Here is an 18,730-nt window from a genome sequence, read left to right on the forward strand (position 1 = left end):
TTATTCAAGAATATATAAACAGCTGCTTACCTCCTGACTATGACATTTCTTCTGGCATTTGGCCCCACTAATTTAATCATATTTCTCTATAGACATTTCATATTTTAGAGGTGCCCTCAAGCGGAAGTTGTCATAGTTGCTAAAACTTCAATAGAGGTGAACAGAAACCACAACAAATATAATTTTTTGTGTTCCTCGTTGCTCCAATAGCAACAGAATATATCCACAATGGCATTTCTATCACTTTACCAAAAAAGGGAAAAGGGAAAATTTAGAGAGAATGAATATTTTAGTCAGAAGAGAGAAAGATGTCAAATTTACCATCAGTCCTTCAACAGCTGTATTAGAAACTAGTTTTCTGTACATTTAAAAATATATATATATATTTTTTAAAAAACTATTTTTGCTACATGTTTATAATTGTGGAAATGCGTCATCACAGTAAATGGTCCATTGCAATTAATGATGCACTAAAATAGAGCCATTTGAATAATTCTGCAGTAATGGAAACTTTTCAGTGCTTTCTTTCTTCGCTTTTTTCTTCATACAGATCTTTTCATATTCAGAGCAGATCCTATTGTGAAGCTGTCCTTATTTCTCTGTACCGAAGCTCCTCTTCTCTTAACTTTACTTCCGAGAGCAGGCCTTAGCATGAGGATGCCTCCACAATGACACATAATCACTTACAATGCAGGTTACCTGTGGCACATCAACAATTCATATTGATGACTTTTATCTGCTCTGACATCTTCAGACGCACACTCTTCATATCTTTCTCTCTCTGTCCCTCTCTATGTTTTTAACATGACATGACAGTGGGTGGCAGAGTTGTCTCCTACAGCAAGTCTTTAAAAGTAATTGCTGTAAAAGCAGCCACAATGGTCTTTCAGACTTCTTCACACACAAAAAAGCAGACACTCTGTATCTATATTTTACTAAACAAACCCTGACACATAACCAGACTTAGAATGCTGTTGAATTTTTGAGGTAGAAACCAAATCAGTCAGTGTAGGAGTGGCTGTCAAAGTTTGTATAGTAATGTCCTTGTCATCCTCATAATATTCTTACTAGCTCTATGACTAGTAGCTAGTCTATGACAGCATTATTTACTAGAATTACTAGAAATCATTGCAATAAGAGAATAAAGTCAAAATAATGAGAATAAAGCCATAGTATTCGCCATATATTAGTATTAGTATAATGTTGTAGCTTTTTTGTTGTTGTTGTTATTGAAGTTACCAGTGTGATATTTACTTTTTTGTCATGGTTTTTTTTTTCTTATGTGGCATTAAAATGACTAAATAAAATACCATCACATGTGTCTGTATGTTCACACAGACATAGCACACAAACATTAGTGCAAAATGAAAAAAAAGAGTATGTGTATATAGTGTATGTATTAGTGGACATTTGTCCTCCATCCTTTTTTGAAGCATTACTCTCTCTCTCTCTTTCTGTCTCTTCTGCTGACCTACATATTATGCAGGGGTAATGCGTGTTATCTGGGAACACATTGCTGCATGTTAACTTGAGTGTAAAGTGTGTCAAAGGTAGAGCAGCAGTAACACACATGGGTAACCATACATTTGTAACATATTTGTTTTCATATCTTAGTGAGGACCTCCCATTGAGTTCATAAAATAAGCTAATCACAATTTGGCCTGTTTCTCGTGTTGCCAAATGTGATCTCTTTAAATTCAAGAGGAATAAAGGTGAGGAGTTTAAATCCAGTCTCTGACCTGAGCCTTTTTTCTATCGGTTAAATCTGTTTACTTTTATCACTCACTGGGGTTAGATGTGATTACATGATTAGTACATGTAGATTTCTTAAGTATTATAGAAATTACGAGTGTGAAAATATCTTTCCATCCATTATTCTGTCACTTGCTTTCCTTAGTTTGGTTAATAATTAAGTTGAGAGATGATATCAGTGGTTGTTTATTTTGTTTTCTCCTCAGTAATTGTCTGAATTTGATATTTGCTCTTCGCAACTCAATTAGCCTGTGGGTATATCAACATCTAGAGCCACGAACGAAACCTAGAGCGGCTACAGCCATGATCTAGAACTGTCACATAGTGTTAGTGTGATGTCACATAGAAACACACACACATTAATGTGATGTGAACTGCATCAGCCAAGAAAGCTGACTGCAAGCTGTATAAGCTGTGTGAAATTCTGAAATATACGGTACAAAAAAACAAAAGGTGTGTGTTTTCATTATTGACATTTTAAAGGCACACAATCATGCTTTCTTATTCCCCACCCACCCAAGTTCAGTTGCAATCTTGCTTGGTTTGTTAAATAAAAGAACATTTTAGGTTTTGTTTTATATCTGGGTCTCTTTCATGCAAAAACAAATTGCTGTACAGATTGCAGACAGTCTTTCCCGTGTATAAAAAATTTCTACGTTCAGTGCTGTGAAAAAGTAAGTACACCCTATGGTGATATACCAAGATCATTATAATTTAACAAATACCACTTTTAAAATAAACAAGAATATGTCTTATCTTACAGTGATTTGTGAATCAGTTTTGTTTTGGGGGGTGTTTAGATATTTTGACTAGAACACAAAATAATATAATACAGTATACTTTTATAGTTTATTTGTAGTGGAGATGTGTGCTTCTAGATGGGAAGGGGATGATGGGAAAACTTCTGTAACTGTAGTGATGTTGCTAGTATGCTGATCTTCAGTAGTAATCTGTAGGGCTTTTTGTGCTGTCTCTTTTCAGATAATAGCATATCAACCATATGGCTGTTCTGTGGACTGGTGGGCTTATGGAGTCCTGCTATACGAGATGCTGGCGGGACAGGTGAGTACACGTGTATAACCATCAGATCCTACATTGGCAACTGTTACCTTCTGCCAAACTTATAATGCAGTTGTAGCTTTGTTGTAATATAGTTTGTAGTGGTCATCTGTGTTTGTATAGAAACTATCCACATATAATATTGACACCAGCTGCTGTACTCAGAGAGGATCTCTGGGTAAAAATGCACCTCTTCACATCCACAACCTGTTTTTAGAGAATTCATATAATAAATTTAAAACATACATCTTATCTTAATAAATAAAAAAGCCCTCTGGTGGTACCAGTTGTCATTAATGTGTCAAGATGGTAATACCATGGTACTTCATTATATACTAAGATACTCTTTTATGGTATTTAAATGGTACTATAAGATCCTTCAATTAATACCAAGGTATTATCACTTTGTCCAAGCATAATGATCTGTTTTTACCATGGTATATTTTATGCTTACGTAATTGTACTTTTTGTAAGAGTGAGTTTAAGGTAAAATCTATAATGCCACATTTGAAGAGTGCAAGAGTTTAAGAACCTATATATCAGGATAAAAACTGAATAATATTATATTAATTTTAATATTGATTTTGAATGTTCTTTTTTTCTACACAGCCTCCATTTGATGGTGAGGATGAAGATGAACTTTTTCAGTCCATTATGGAGCACAACGTCTCCTACCCTAAATCATTGTCCAAAGAAGCAGTTTCCATCTGCAAAGGGGTAAGTTTTGTCACATAAAAACAGAATGTTCCAGGTTCTAAAGCCCAGCTGAACCAGTACGACTTCTCTTCTTGACTCAAAATTTCCTCATTAGAGAGAGAAAATCTGGGGGGAAAAGGAGGATTATTGCTCTCTAGTTGGTTAATAACAAGGAACCAAAATTCACCAGCACATTATTCTTCTATTTTAATCTTTCATCTTTGCCTCTGAAAATAGTTGTAGACTTCTCGACTTAATAGTTACAAACTTTGCATTCTCCAGCTCAATGAATGTATGTGGCTGAGACCAGAAAGCAAAAGTTTAGGAGCTCATTTAATAACTGACAAATGAGAAGAGAGCTGAGTCATTCCAAAAATCAGGTTATCAGGTTCCCATGAATCCAAGATAATTCTGACTGAAATGCACTGACATTTTATATCAGTGTATCTTAAATTGTGTTCAGGGAAAGTTACTGAAATGTATATAACAAAAAAAAGTATTTTGTATCTTTATCACTTCTTTTAATCCTCATATAACATGAATCTGCTGAGAAATTCACTGCAGGAGCTGATCCAATTTAGATAAAAACACATGAACCCCTGGTTTCATTTTTAATAAAAGTCTTATCAGTGTTCAGGTTTCATTTGCAATGAGTACAGTGTGTTGTTATTAGATTCACCTTCAGTCTGACAAAAAAAAAAAAAAAACTTTTACTATTTTAGAGTGAGAGTGAAACAAGTAAATTTGGTAAATCAAAAATGTATATTATTTTCATTGTTTTAATTAACTAACATCAACAAAGACATGATTAGATTTCATATTTTCTCATTAATATAGGATTTTAGCAATTGCTGTTTCCAGAACATCTTAACATTTTGTTTTCAATGAGATACCTGTAATCTACATCCCTGAAAAAAAAACTGTTAGAATTATGTTATTTATGTATAGAGCTTAACAGTTGGAAAGATTACAGTATGAAAAAAAATTACTAATGGAACATCTTGATTGTCTGGCATTCACTGCTCATTACACTGTTGCAAAATCTTTTGTTCATTACAAGACAACAATTTCTACATGTACGGTAACAGACAAATTAAATTTCCAAAACAATATAAAAATACATTCAATTCATATATCCCTTTGTTCTTTTAAGAATTACAAACCAACACACTTTTTAGCAGAAATAAAGCAGTTATATGACATATCTCAACACTCACATTACATTCTCTCAGCTAAATCACTCTTAAATTACTATACCCTCTAAGTTTAAGTGCAATTTAGTAGAGCCTGAATCTATTTAGTATATAGTTTTTTGTTTGTTTGTTTTTTTGCATTGACCTGTAACATTTCATTGTTCTTGATCAAAAAAACAAAAATTAAAGAATCAGAATCAGAATTAGCTTTATTGCCAGGTATGTTTGCACATACGAGGAATTTGTTTTAGTGACAGTAGCTCCACAGTGCGACAGAATGACAGCAACAGGACAGGACACAGATAGTAAAAAAAATTAAAAATTAAAAATAAAATAAATAATGTACAAATATACAAAAATGGACAATATACAAAATATATAATATACACAATATACAAAATACATGAAATAAATCCTGGAGCAATCCAGAAAAGTAATGGATAGAGTCGGTAATAAATCGCCAAGTTATGCCCCGCTCAGATGACAGCTGCGCCACAGCGTGCGTCACGCTTTCAGGAGAGAGCGCCAAATTCAAATAATCTATATTCCGCTTATCTGAGACTTTTTTTTCCGTGGACGGTCTCATTCTGTTTGTAAAACTGTATGCTACAACACCGTGTTGTTTTTTTACCACCAAGACGCTGTTTTTGAGCGTAATTTATTCCATAACGGACGCGAACAATAACTCTCCTGAAGAAATGAAATGTAAACAACGGAATATTCATCCTTATTACAACGTTATTGTTTAGCTGGACTAAAAGTGCTCGCTGGGATGTTGTTCTGTGGGCCGTTACCTGTCTAACTAAACTGGGATTTCAGCAGTGGACGCGTTTGTGACTCGTTATTACAATGAATCTGGTACGCACTGCTTTTTTATTCTGCATGTTTTGATGTGTACTGCTTACGCAAATGTAGCAAATACATTCCTTATAAGCTTTCCATCGAAAAACAGCGATCTGTCGTCGATGCTTGAGGCTTAGACCTTCAGAATGATATATAGTTTGCCAAGATTAATGATATTCTTTCATGTTAAATTCATTCATAAACATTAAACTACTGGGGAAAAAAACACGTCAGTGTGCCGTCGCTCTGGCAAATGTTAACAGGTTAAGAGTTCAAGTGTTCATGAGATGGATTGCCTGAGGGAAGAAACTGTTCCTATGTCTGGTCGTTCTGGTGCTCAGAGCTCTGTAGCGTCGACCAGACGGCAACAGTTCAAAGAGGGAGTGTGCTGGATGTGAGGGGTCCAGAGTGATTTTACCAGCCCTTTTGCTCACTCTGGATAAGTACAGTTCTTGGAGAGTGGGGAGGGTTGTACCAATGATTCGCTCAGCAGTCCGGACTACCCTCCGTAGTCTTCTGAGGTCAGATTTTGTAGCTGAGCTGAACCAGACAGTTATTGAAGTGCAGAGGATGGATTCAATGATGGCAGAGTAGAACGGTTTCAGCAAGTCCTGTGGCAGGTTGAACTTCCTCAGCTGGCGAAGGAAGTACAACCTCTGCTGGGCCTTTTTCACAATAGAGTCAATGCGAATGTCCCACTTCAGGTCCTGAGAAAGTTTGGTGGCCAGGAACCTGAATGACTCCACTGCAGTCGCAGTGCTGTTCATGATGGTGAGTGGGGGGAGAGCAGGGGGGTTTCTCCTGAAGTCCACGATCATCTCCACAGTTTTGAACGTGTTCAGCTCCAGGTTGTTAAGACTGCACCAGACAGCCAGGTCCTTAACCTCCTGTCTGTAAGCAGACTCGTCACTGTCCTGAATGAGGCTGATCAGTGTGGTGTCGTCTGCAAACTTCAGGAGCTTGACAGAGGGGTCTTTAGATGTGCAGTCATTGGTGTAGAGGGAGAAGAGCAGTGGGGAGAGAACGCAGCCCTGAGGAGCTCCAGTGCTGATGGTGCGGGTGCTGGATGAGAATTTTCCCAGTCTCACTAGCTGCTGCCTGTCTGTCAGGAAGCTGTTGATCCACTGACAGATGGAGGTGGGGACAGAGAGCTGAGTTAGTTTGGGCAGGAGGAGGTCTGGAATGATAGTGTTAAAGGCCGAGCTGAAGTCCACAAACAGGATCCTCACATAAGTCCCTGGTCTGTCTAGGTGTTGCAGTGTGTAATGCAGTCCCATGTTGACTGCATCATCCACAGACCTGCTTGCTCTGCAGGCAAACTGCAGGGAGTCCAGTAAGGGTCCAGTGATGTCCTTCAGATAAGCCAAAACCAGGTTTTCAGACGACTTCATGACCACAGATGTTAGAGCCACACGTCTGTAATCGTTAAGTCCTGTAATCTTGGGTGTCTTTGGGATGGGGATTTGAAGCATGAGGGGACTTTGCACAGCTCCAGTGATCTGTTGAAGATCTGTGTGAAGATGGGGGCCAGCTGGTCAGCACAAGATTTCAGACAGGCTGGTGTCACACCATCTGGGCCTGGTGCCTTCCTTCTCTTGTTCTTTTTCAAGACCTGGCGCACGTCATCTGCTCTTATCTGCAGTTCAGGTGTGGGGGAGAGGGGGGTTGCAGGAGGTGTGAATGGTGTTTTTTCAAACCTGCAATAGAACTCATTAAGATCGTCTACCAGTTGTTGATTCTCCACAGTGCTGGGGGATGGTGTCTTGTAATTGGCGATGTCTTTCAGACCTTTCCACACTGAAGCCGTGTCACTGGAAGAGAATTGGATCTTTAACTTATCGGAATAATTCCTCTTTGCCACTCTGATCTCCTTTTCCAGTGTGTATTTGGCCTGTTTATACAAGACTCTGTCCCCATTCCTGTAAGCATCTTCTTTGGCCTGACGGAGCTGTCTGAGTTTTGCAGTGAACCACGGTTTGTCGTTGTTATAAGTTAGATGAGTCCTGGTAGGAATGCACATATCCTCACAGAAACTGATATATGATGTTACAGTCTCTGTGAGCTCGTCCAGATCATCAGCAGCTTCAAAAACACTCCAGTCAATAAGGTCGAGACAGGCTTGTAACAAGCATGCAGATCAATTAAATGTAATTAATTACTGTCTCTGGTGGGACATGTAACATGCTGTCTGTATTTTGGCAGTTCGCGGAGAGATTTGCTTTATTAAAGTCCCCGAGAATGATTAAAACAGAGTCCGGGTATTGTTGTTCTGTGTCTGTGATCAGATCAGCGAGTTTCTGTAAAGCTGTGCTCACGTGCGCTTGCGGTGGAATGTAGACACTCACGAGAATGAACGAGCAGAACTCCCGCGGCAAATAGAAAGGTTTACAGTTGATTAAAAGCATTTCTAGATCTGAACAGCACATCTTCTTTAACACAGTTATATCTGTACACCACCTCTCATTGATGTAAAAGCATGTCCCGCTGCCGCGCAATTTCCCACTTGATTCCGTGTCACGATCTGTTCTGATCAGCGTGAAATTAGGCAGATGTAACGCCTAAAGTATCTTGTTCTGAATCAAAAGACAGGGTAAAATGACTGGGGTACATTAGCCATTTCTGAAGACATTGGCATCATTTTAAGAAATAAACTTGTGTTCACATATTGAATTTTTCAGTATACTTTGAGGTACTTTTAGGAAAACTATGGTAATACCATAATACTTTTTGCTAGTTTTATTGCAAGAAAATCCTGTTAGGTAGAGAAAGATATAATTGTACAAGCAGGACACAACACAGGTGATGATTTGCGTCATCACACACTGTCTCACTTTTATAATGTTTTCTATCACCTTCTGTCTTTCTGTCAGTGGTAGAGGTGTAAGTTCATCTGTTTTCATTTCTGTGTGTTTTGAGATTTGTGTGTGTCTTATAAACTGTGCCACCTACTAATGAATACATAGTGGCTGTCAGAAGCTGACCCAGAAAAGCCTGGGACTATAGAGGTATAATGAATTAGAAATTTACCTGAAATCAATTTTCCTGGCAAATTTAAGTCACCATTTGATAATTAAAATGAAAAGAAAAGAAAAAGAAAAGAAAACTTTTTTCTTTAGTTAGCAGGCTGTTAGAATGAGTGCTACTTAAAACTGAATAGCTATTGGAATTGACAAAGTTTGTAAACTTCTTTGCATGTGAAATATTCGGTAAAACACTTTAGTTTAAGGACCAATTTCCACAGTTAATATAGAATATTGTTTATTAGTGTTGTTTATTTATTGTTTTACTGTTTATTAGTACTTATAAAGCACATATTCTCAATGACCATATTTTAGATTCCTTAATCCTACCCAATACCTAAACTTAACAACTACCTTACTAACTATTAATAAGCAGTTGGAGTTTATTGAGGCAAAGTTACAGTTAATAGTGAGAATTGGACCTTAAAAGAAAGTGTGACCACTTAAACTTAACAACTACCTTAACTATTAATAAACTGCAAAGGTCGTAGTTAATAGTTAAAAGTGAGAATTGGTCCCAAAACTAAAGTGTGATTAGCCTTTTTCACAAGAATCAGAAATTACGTCAGCGCAGGGTAAAATCAGTTCCGTTACAGGTCTGTGCATATTATATCAGTGTGCCTTTTTGTCAAATAATGCTTCTTACCTTTTCTGTTTTGTCTTTTTTCCAAGTTGTTGTTATATAAGCTATAAAGAAATAACATTTTACTTGTTTGTAACTTATATGGCCACTCAGACCGCTGACTCGTGAGATAATGTGCTTAACATAGCGCTGGATGGTTTCTATTCTCCGTCTCCGGCATAGTCCCTTTGTTAAATAGTCTTTGATCTCCGGTACATTTGAGCGTATTATCTCAATTTACTCAGTCATTTCCCTCAAATCACCACATCATGATAAATTACTTCAATATGACAACATTTATGACCAGGTGCACATTTTTCCAAGAATATTAAACAATCTCAGTCCGATTGAAGCATATTAAACTCAACACAAAAACATAATCCTGATAGAATAGGAACAAAGCCATGAATACGAGTCATCTCTTGTTTAATATGTATTTCCCAGGGCACATTACAACGTTCATTTACTCCATCACATTAATGCAAAGGAGAGCAAGTAGAAAATACAAGTCTTACTTGTACTTATACTTTAATAATAATAGTAATAGCGAGAGAAAAAAATCATGTGGAGAGTTATAATGCACAGCCAGTACCAAACGGACAGAATGGCAAAGCTAACGTTAACTGAATTATAACTGCCACCATTTAGAATTAAACAAACTTGTATTTGTGATGACCCGAGCTGACCAAACAGTTAATTGTGAAATGTTTGCGCTTTGTAGAGTACAGTACCGGCAGTTCAAGCATTTTCATAGGATCTAATTTGTAAAAAAAAGACTTGGATTCTCGAATTCATTCTTGCTCAGTACGGCCGCTGTTTTTTACCCTGCAAGCACCGATCCGGAAGCCAGAAACTTGCCTTTGGCAAGCACCACTAATAAGTTTAAATAGGATTTCAGTAAGTTGGCTTTCTCAAGCCAACTTAATTAATTGCACTATAATATCACACCCATGGACTGGATTTTCAGTAACACTTTTATGTAGTTTTCAGCACACATTTGCTATTGTCTGGAATTTCTGTTCAGAGAGAAAAAAACTCCACACTTTTTCCCTATTATGACTGCAGAGATTTATGCGTTCAGCTTACAGGCTGAGACTTCCTGATGAATGTGTAACTGTTGTTCCTTCTGGCCTTTATCTGCAGTACAGATCTACTATTACCATGGAGAATGAACATTAATTTGAGGATGTCTTGAAGGTGGTTAGCTGTTAGGGTTATCTTTTTATGACTTCATATTAAGAAACTACACTGAATAAACAGAAAAAGAACAGCCTATGAACATTTACACTTTCATAATAGATATCCATGTGCAATTGAACCTAGAATAATTGTTGACAAAACGCTCATGTCAATGCATTTTGTCTACCCCTATTTGAAATTGTGTTATCGTGAAATTGAATAATGAGCCTATGCATGTAAACGGAAAACTGAATATATTATATGCCAATTTTTATGATTGCCACATTAAGCTTTTTCCTGTTTATATGATAATAATTTTATCTTGTGTCTAAGCTGATGACAAAACACCCTTCAAAGCGTCTGGGCTGCACCCCAGAGGGGGAGAGAGATATTCGGGAACATGCTTTCTTCCGTCGGATTGACTGGGAACGTCTGGAAAATAGAGAAGTACAGCCTCCATTCAAACCCAAAGTGGTAAGAAAATCCATGCAGGTCTATTCATTTTCAACATATGTGTGTATTTATCATATACTGATGGAAAAACTAAGAATGCTATTCAACTGAAAGTTTTTATGGGGAAGTGGCTCTGAAAAGGCATGTATTAAATTATTTATGGTGATTCAGATTATAAGATACAGGAGAGTAAATGTTATTGTATTTATTTTAGCCAGAAATTCACTTTTTTTTAAAAATGGAATATTAGCACCTGTATATTTTATTTTTAAAGGGGTCATATGATGCGATTTCATGCTTTCCTTTGTCTTTGGAGTGTTACAAGCAATGTGTGCATATATACGATCTTTATAGTTGCAAAGATTAAAGTCTCAAACCAAAAGAGATATTCTTTATAAAAGTTAAGACTGCCACGCCTTCCTAAACGGCTCATTGAAACACGCCCCCACATGTCTACCTCACGGTGTAGGAAGATTTGAATAACCCAAACGTATACGCAATGAAAGAAGCTGTAACTTTTATTCGTGCTATAGTATTGTAGTTGCCGCTATGTATAATATAATAATTGCCGTATTATATTGCTATGTATAATTTCTGTGCCTTCTGATATTTGTTGTAATAATTCTAGTTTTCACTGTTTTTTGGTGAAACGTGTTATGAATTGGTATTGCTTTTCTGAGAGAGCGCCTGTGGAGAAAGTGAGAATATTTTGCCAAGATACTAAAAGGATAGAGAGAGAGCCATTTGTCATATTAAATAGCGTAGATTGTCCTTGGTATGGTTGTGTGTGTGTGTGTGTGTGTGTGTGTGTGTTGTATGTTTGGGAGAGAGAGAGAGAGAGAGAGAGAGAGAGCTGCAAAAGCAGTCTGCATATATATATATATATATATGACTTCTAAAGTGGGTCATACTGTAGTTGTTTCCCCTTCACAAGCACACATGCTCTCCCACACATATATCATTGAATAGGGCATTCTGTCACATCACTGGGGACAAAACAGAAAAGAAGAGAGGGGTTAGTTTGTCTCGAGTATTTGTGTGTTTCTTATGATGTCCTATTTTTTTAGTGAGAGTGTGTTATGAACATCACCTGTCAGTTTTAATATTTTTTTGTTTGTTTGTTTTTTCAACAATTATGTAATGTCCCCTGAGGACATCCTGAAGCTGAACTGCAACTTCATTTCATGGTCAAAACTAGGCCAGATACAGACCCTGTGTCCCTTTCACACTAATGGTGGGGGTTAAACAGGCTTAGTTCAGCACAGCTACCATTTTAAACATTTAGCCAATCATTAGTTCCACTGCTGACGTATGAAGTGCCCTACATGGACCTCTGTGTCCGAAAAATGGCTTTTTATGATCTCTGTGTTTGTGTGTGATGATGACAGTTGCAGCTTTAATTGATCTGCATGCTTGTTAGAACACAACCATTCCCTCTCAGTTTCTCATCATTCACATATGATGGGAAAATCTGCCTCATAAGAGAGCATGACACAGAAATTTACATTTGACCATCTCTCTCAGTGCTTGAGTCACCATTCATCTCTCCTTTCAAATATCATACAATGAGAAGGGGGGAGGGAAATCTTCTATTTTAAGGCACATCTTGAGCTGCATGTCTTATGGAATCTGGCAGCTTTACAAAAGGAAACTCCATCTTCTTTCTTTCTTGTTTTCTTGCAACTGTTTTTGTTTGTGTACATTAAATTTGGGAAGTCGGTCGATTAAAGATACTACTTAATTACATGATATGCCAATTAATTGATCAGATTAATGGCAAATCATCACTTAGATCAGTCTACTCTATTTTTTTAGTTGTTGGTCTATGTGCACATGCATGAAATGGTGGCTGTGTAACTTTTCGCTGTTCTTAAACTGCTTCAATAGAAGGAAATATCCTTTACATACAGGGACATGATTAAATTTATTATTTTTGTTAACACATAAATTGACAGCCTTCTTTTAAACATTGAGTGAAGTAATAACAGGAAATGTTGTTGGTTGTTTTTTTTTGTGTTAAAACAATTTTATGAAAGCCCTAACAAGAAGGGTCTGAATCCTGCACACTGTATAACCCACACATGATTGATAAGGAGCTTTGAATCATTTATTCGTCATGATAATAGGGTTATTATAAATGTGCTTCTGGTACTTTTTCATACACATGGTATGGAGGTTAAAGAAAGGTATTAATGTTCCTTCTGCTTACAGTAGTTGAGTTAATTTGTCAAGATGCTTATGAGGTGTAGAACTACTCACGAGCCTGTCATGAAGAATAGAACATGAGAATAGCTAGTAGCCTATAGTGATTACCATGTTTTTTAGTCAAGCAGAAGATTCTAACAAATAAATACTTTGTTTCACATTTAATTTTATGCTTTACGCTTATTTTAACATTAATTCAAAGTACTCATGTCAGTTGCCAGTGTGTTTGGCTTCCACATCGGTGTTCTTTGCCAAAGCCAAGTGCTTTGTCATCCAGATGGAGAGGAACTAGGGCATATAATCTGAAATCTGAGGAGTGTTAACCTGTGTGTTGGACATGAGGGAATTGGGAACTAAAGTACAACACAGGCATAAAAATCTCATATTTCCAACAAAGAATGTGAAAAAATTAAACATTAAAAATCCATAAATCCACTTTATTTGGAGTTCAACCCATGTGCAGATAAAACAGTGTAACTTTAAACCATGCTTGTTGTCTGCATTACAATGTATATTTAACAAACCTTTGACTTCCATTTGTGTCTGTATGCGATGCAGGGATTAACACTACGGTAAATTGTGTCAAAAGAATCTTTTCTTTCCTGTAATCTCTCTCTCTTGCTACCTGTTTTTTGTTTTATAGTGTGGAAAGGGGGCAGAGAACTTTGACAAGTTCTTCACACGCACACAGCCACAGCTGACCCCTCCTGATGAGCTAGTTATCGCCAACATCGACCAGGCTGAATTCGATGGATTTTCCTTCATCAACCCTCAATTTGTCCATCCTTCCTTCATCAACAGTGAATAAAACAGGAAAAAGAGGGAATGAATGTGAATCTACCTACTACCCCAAAACTCTGTCCTTGCCTTTACCCTTTTATCTTACAAATGTTCAACCAAAACCACAGTATCTCGAATTGTCATTTTTGTTTAAAAATCTAGCAGTTATTTTTCACATTTTTCACATCATTTCAATGGAGGCCAGTCGAAGCGTTTATCTTAATGATTGGAAATAGATTGAGAGATTTTTTTTAACTGAGTAACACTTAAACTCTGGTTAGGAAGGGCTGTTTACATTACAAACTGACTTAGTGCGGACCAGTTTTTAAAAGTCTAGGAGGCCATCTTATCTCAAGCCGCTGGTGGCTGACACAGCATGATTTCACCACATCTACCCAAAGCCCCATAACAGATACAGAGTTGTGTGCTTCCTAAGACAGTCTTCCCATTCAGGATTTCTAAAGGTAATCGCCAAAGCCAATGGGGTTTCTGTCTTCCCCTTAGCACTATACCAATTTATCTATTTACAGAATTACGTCTGGCGTCAGTTTCAGTACTCACTTTTTGGAGTCTCCAGTGTTTTTTCATTGTAAGTGTTGTTAAATGTTTTAAATAAAATACTAAACATCTCTCAGTCTAATATTTGCACATATTTCAGGTATGACATGACAACTTGGCACACCAGTTTAACAACTTGTTTGTATTTTCTGTTTGATCTATTGTAAAAAAAAGTGTGCCAAGAATTTCTGCAGTTCACAAGCTGACAGAGCTGTGGATTTGTGAGATGTTATGAAAGGTTTCATGTTTCAAGGTAGTGTTTTTTTATATATATACTATGTTGTTGTTGCATATAAAATGGTTTTACTTCACAGTAAACAGATACACACTTTTACCCATAAAAAAATGACTAAATGATTTTTTAACTAAAATGACTATTATAAAGAATAAGAAAGGTATTACCTCGTTATCCCTTTAATTCACCAAGAGTTTTTAAAATATCCTCTTTTCTGCCATAGTAGAAAATATCCTGGGAACATTTGAATATTTTGTGCGTGTGTGTGTGTGTGTGTGTGTGTGTGTGCGTGTTTTGTTTCGGTAATGAGAGATAATATGAGAGGGAGAAATATTTAATTGTTGGAATTTGTCAAGCTCTAATTATGTTGTTCTTATACTCATTGTCTGCATATAAGTAAAAACTGTATAGTTAATGCTAATCTCTGCTATACCTGCCGAATTACCTTTACATCATTATGTTTGGATTTAACATAACTGATTGTAAAATGTAACACCGTTATGCCATATTTCTCCTCTTGCTGCTTCAACATTTTGGTTATACTTAATAATACATGCTATTTAAACAGTATAAGAACCTTTTAATACCAACTAAATGTGACCATTATATTACAATGGTGAAATTTCTGTGACATTAGGGCAAATTTACAACAGAGGGAAAAGTATTTTTTACTCACCCTCAAATTGTTCGTAGCCTGTATGAGTTTTTTCTTCTGTTGAACACAAAAGAGGATATTTTGAAGAATGTTGGCAGCTAAACCGTTGCCAGTTGCCATTGACTTCCACTGTATTTTTCCCATACGATGGAAGTCAGTGGCTACCAGCTACTGTTTGGTTACCAGCATGAGTAAATGGTGAGTAAATAATGACAGAATTTTGATTTTTGTTTGAACTCTCCCTTTACCATAAAACCGAGGTTGAATTATTAGCTGGTTTAAATGTTTTTAGTAACTTTCATAGTCCAATTTTATGATTATTGTCCCTTTTAAATGTGTAATTTTGTATTAACCACATCACAGTCAGCTACTATAATGCTATTATTCAGGTAGATATTTATGTGATTGCTGTTATCATTGGTGTGTACTGTTGTAAACACTGTAACATGAAAATGACATTGTACTTTGCATAATGAAATCATTTACAAATGTGCTTTCGCCATTCGATTTTCCAATTGTACTTTGTCAAAACACCTTTGCTTTTGGCTGTTATGTGTGACCTAAACTGATTCCATGGTTTTAAAATGTGAGCTGATTGGCTGCTGTCATCCTATGGTCTGATAACTTGCCTTTGCCTGCATGTTTTGGTATGAAAATCCACTTGAAAAGATTTGTGTGCATTTATGAAGAATGTTTTGTTATTAATGGAATATAAAATTGAGATTATAAGCTTATTACAGCATGGAGTATGAACAAGGCAGATATATATGAAATATTTTTCTCCTTTCACTTATTTAATAACTCTGAATTTAAATTATTTTAATGTCTTGATATTGTAGTTTGTGATTCTTTATCTTCTTCCCATCTTTTGCTGCTGTTAGAAGTAATGCAAAGTATGTAGTAAATTAGAATTAGATGAAAATCACACCTGGGATAATCGGCTTGGTTAGATTTTAGATCACAGGTGTTAGTTTTCTTCTAGCACTAATATACTTGCCAGTTTAATGTTTTTCCCCTCTTTTTATAACAGGACAGCAAATATATGGAAATGTGACACCATGCCTGTTGATTAGATTAGCTCACTTCTGTCTTCTATTTTCTGTGATTTATTGATGTTGATCCTGCCGTAAAATCCCTTCAGTGATAAACACACCTTTGTTGAAATTGTATGCAAATCCCATCTTTCTTTTCTTAGGTCTTTCCAAAAACCTGCTTTGTGTCAGTGCCATGCTGAACCCAGCAGGACCAGCGTTGCACTAACTGCGTAGCCACAATTATGTTTGCCAGTATTGAATCCAGTATTTTGTGCACTAGTCTCATGTAGCCATACACTGCCCTCCAAAAGTTTGGAAACACCCTAGAAAAGTGGGGTTTTGGACAATATTGGCATGAATCCTTTTTAATTTGTGATAATTTTGCACTGATAAGGGCCAACACAAACTACGAAAACTTATTTGATTACATAAACAGTTTATACAGAGAAAAAAATTAAATTTTCGATTCATCAAAATATCCACCATTAGCAGCTATTACAGCTCTGCATAATCTGGGCATCCGAGCTGTCAGTTTATTCAAACATTGACTTTGAATTGGCAATCAATTGTTGAAGCTATTAAGGTGTGCTGACCCAAAAATCTTTTAAAAACCTGGGCCAAGTTTAAACCAGTAACCAGGCATCACAGCTGGCAAAGGGGCATGTCTGACTTTGACATGTATAAATTGCCATTATTATGTTTTTTTGCTGGTCTTCAATGAAAATGTCAAGTTACTTTAATGTATTTGCACCAAAAAATGATAAGGATTTATGCTGATATTGTCCAAAACCCCACTTTGCCAGGGGTGTTTCCAAACTTTTGGAGGGCAGTGTACTTTTAACTGAATGCTGTTACTGCTCTTAAGATTGCAGTAGAGCATCTTTTGCACTGTGTATCTGCCATTCAGTCATGTGCACTACCTTGGCTTTTGTAAAAAAAAAAGTTGCATAGCCATTTAAAAACAAAACAGGTTTAACATGGCATGCTTTGAGTTTCCTCTGCTGTAAGATGATCCATCTGCCTTACCCAATTCTTATTCCTGTGCTGCTGAATTAATGATTGAATGCATGAACAAATGGATGAATGAACTGCTAATATTAGTCTTTGTTTTTCCCCTAAGTTGTTTAGCTTTCCCTTGAAGGAAAGGTTCACCCAAAAATGGAAATTCTGTCATCATTTACTCACCCTCATGACCTTCAAAAACTACACGTTTGGAAAGACATGAGAGTGAGTGAATGACGAAATGGGGTGAACTAATCTTTTAATGTGCCGTATCTGCTTCTGTAGTCATCTATTGTAATCCATTATAATTAATTCTTTATTATTTACCAAAACAAGGTGGAATTACCTTTTCCTAATTACTCAGCAGTTCATGTTTGTTCCGGTACTAATACGTTTTGTGTTTGTTGAAGAGAAGAGCAAGAACTTTGCTCCTCGTTTTATCTTTTTTTTTCATTACTTTGTGTTCTTAAAGTGTAGATTGGTTAGTACGTTACTCTGTTGTCCTTTTGCTTTGTGTGACTCAGTCCACCTGTTTTATTTTCATCTGTTGAGTTTTTCATTTAGAGGACAAACTCAACAGAATGCCTTACTTTACTCTCTTCATGTCTCTCAAATAGCAAGGTCCTGAATTAAACCCAAAGCACTATCTGTTCTTACATACTAATATTGATCCATAACGTATAAATAAACCAAGTAAAATGTTGTATTTTGTAGCAGTGTATGTTAGCCCTGCCTTTATTGTCTTAACAGGTTATATGCTTTTTCCATGCAATCCTTGTTGCCATTTATACCTAATGTATGATATTGCTAATAAAGAAGGGAAAATGAAACTCTGTAGATGTCCCTTCTTGAAGATGAAGATGACACTGACTGTGGTGATCTGTTATGGTCTCATGCACCAGAGCAGGGTACAGATCAAATTTTAATGCTAAGAGAGTCAAAAGAAGCATAAAATGGTCATTCTGAATATTTTATCCAGAAGCTCAGGACATTGTCAGTCATCTTACCAGAACATTTCCAACGGGAGTTTTTCCCTTGACGCATCACAGAAGAATATTTTAATTTGCTGTTAACACTCAAGCAAAATTCCACATTGCTATGGATTAAAACTGCAAACAAGTTTTTTTTTATGCGTGTCTGCTTATCCACTGTCAGAAGCATTGGGTCTTTTACTTTTCAGCAATCCAATTATTCCTAGTAAAGCAGGACACTCATCTCCCCACAGACTATCTAAATCTCAACATCCATAATAAAGTCTCATGTGGTGCAACCATGGACCATTTACGTCCATGCTGGTGCATTCATCCATTTACGCGAAAGAAAACGAGGCTGTGAGGGATACATTCTTTACAAAGACATGCACTGCCTATAAAGGTCCAAGATTCTGTCATTTTCACAACTCTCAACTTTAAACTAAACAGTTGGCATGTTGTAACAACAACAC

The 18,730-nt window shown here is 36.5% G+C and overlaps 1 protein-coding gene across 1 annotated transcript in view; it reads left to right on the forward strand.

Annotated features, from left to right (window-relative positions):
- LOC306844455 (protein kinase C alpha type) overlaps window positions 1-17,036 on the forward strand; it is a 154,703-nt gene extending 137,667 nt beyond the window's left edge. The window contains exons 14-17 of the mRNA XM_079376606.1: window positions 2,734-2,814; window positions 3,421-3,528; window positions 10,698-10,838; window positions 13,666-17,036. Of these exons, the coding sequence (XP_079232732.1) occupies window positions 2,734-2,814; window positions 3,421-3,528; window positions 10,698-10,838; window positions 13,666-13,830 (495 nt within the window). The 3' untranslated portion in view covers window positions 13,831-17,036. The remainder of the gene's footprint in view (window positions 1-2,733; window positions 2,815-3,420; window positions 3,529-10,697; window positions 10,839-13,665) is intronic.
- The last annotated feature ends 1,694 nt before the right edge of the window (window positions 17,037-18,730 follow it).

The sequence above is a fragment of the Barbus barbus genome (genome assembly GCF_936440315.1).
Source record: "Barbus barbus genome assembly, chromosome: 25".
In the NCBI taxonomy this organism is placed as follows: Eukaryota; Metazoa; Chordata; class Actinopteri; order Cypriniformes; family Cyprinidae; genus Barbus; species Barbus barbus.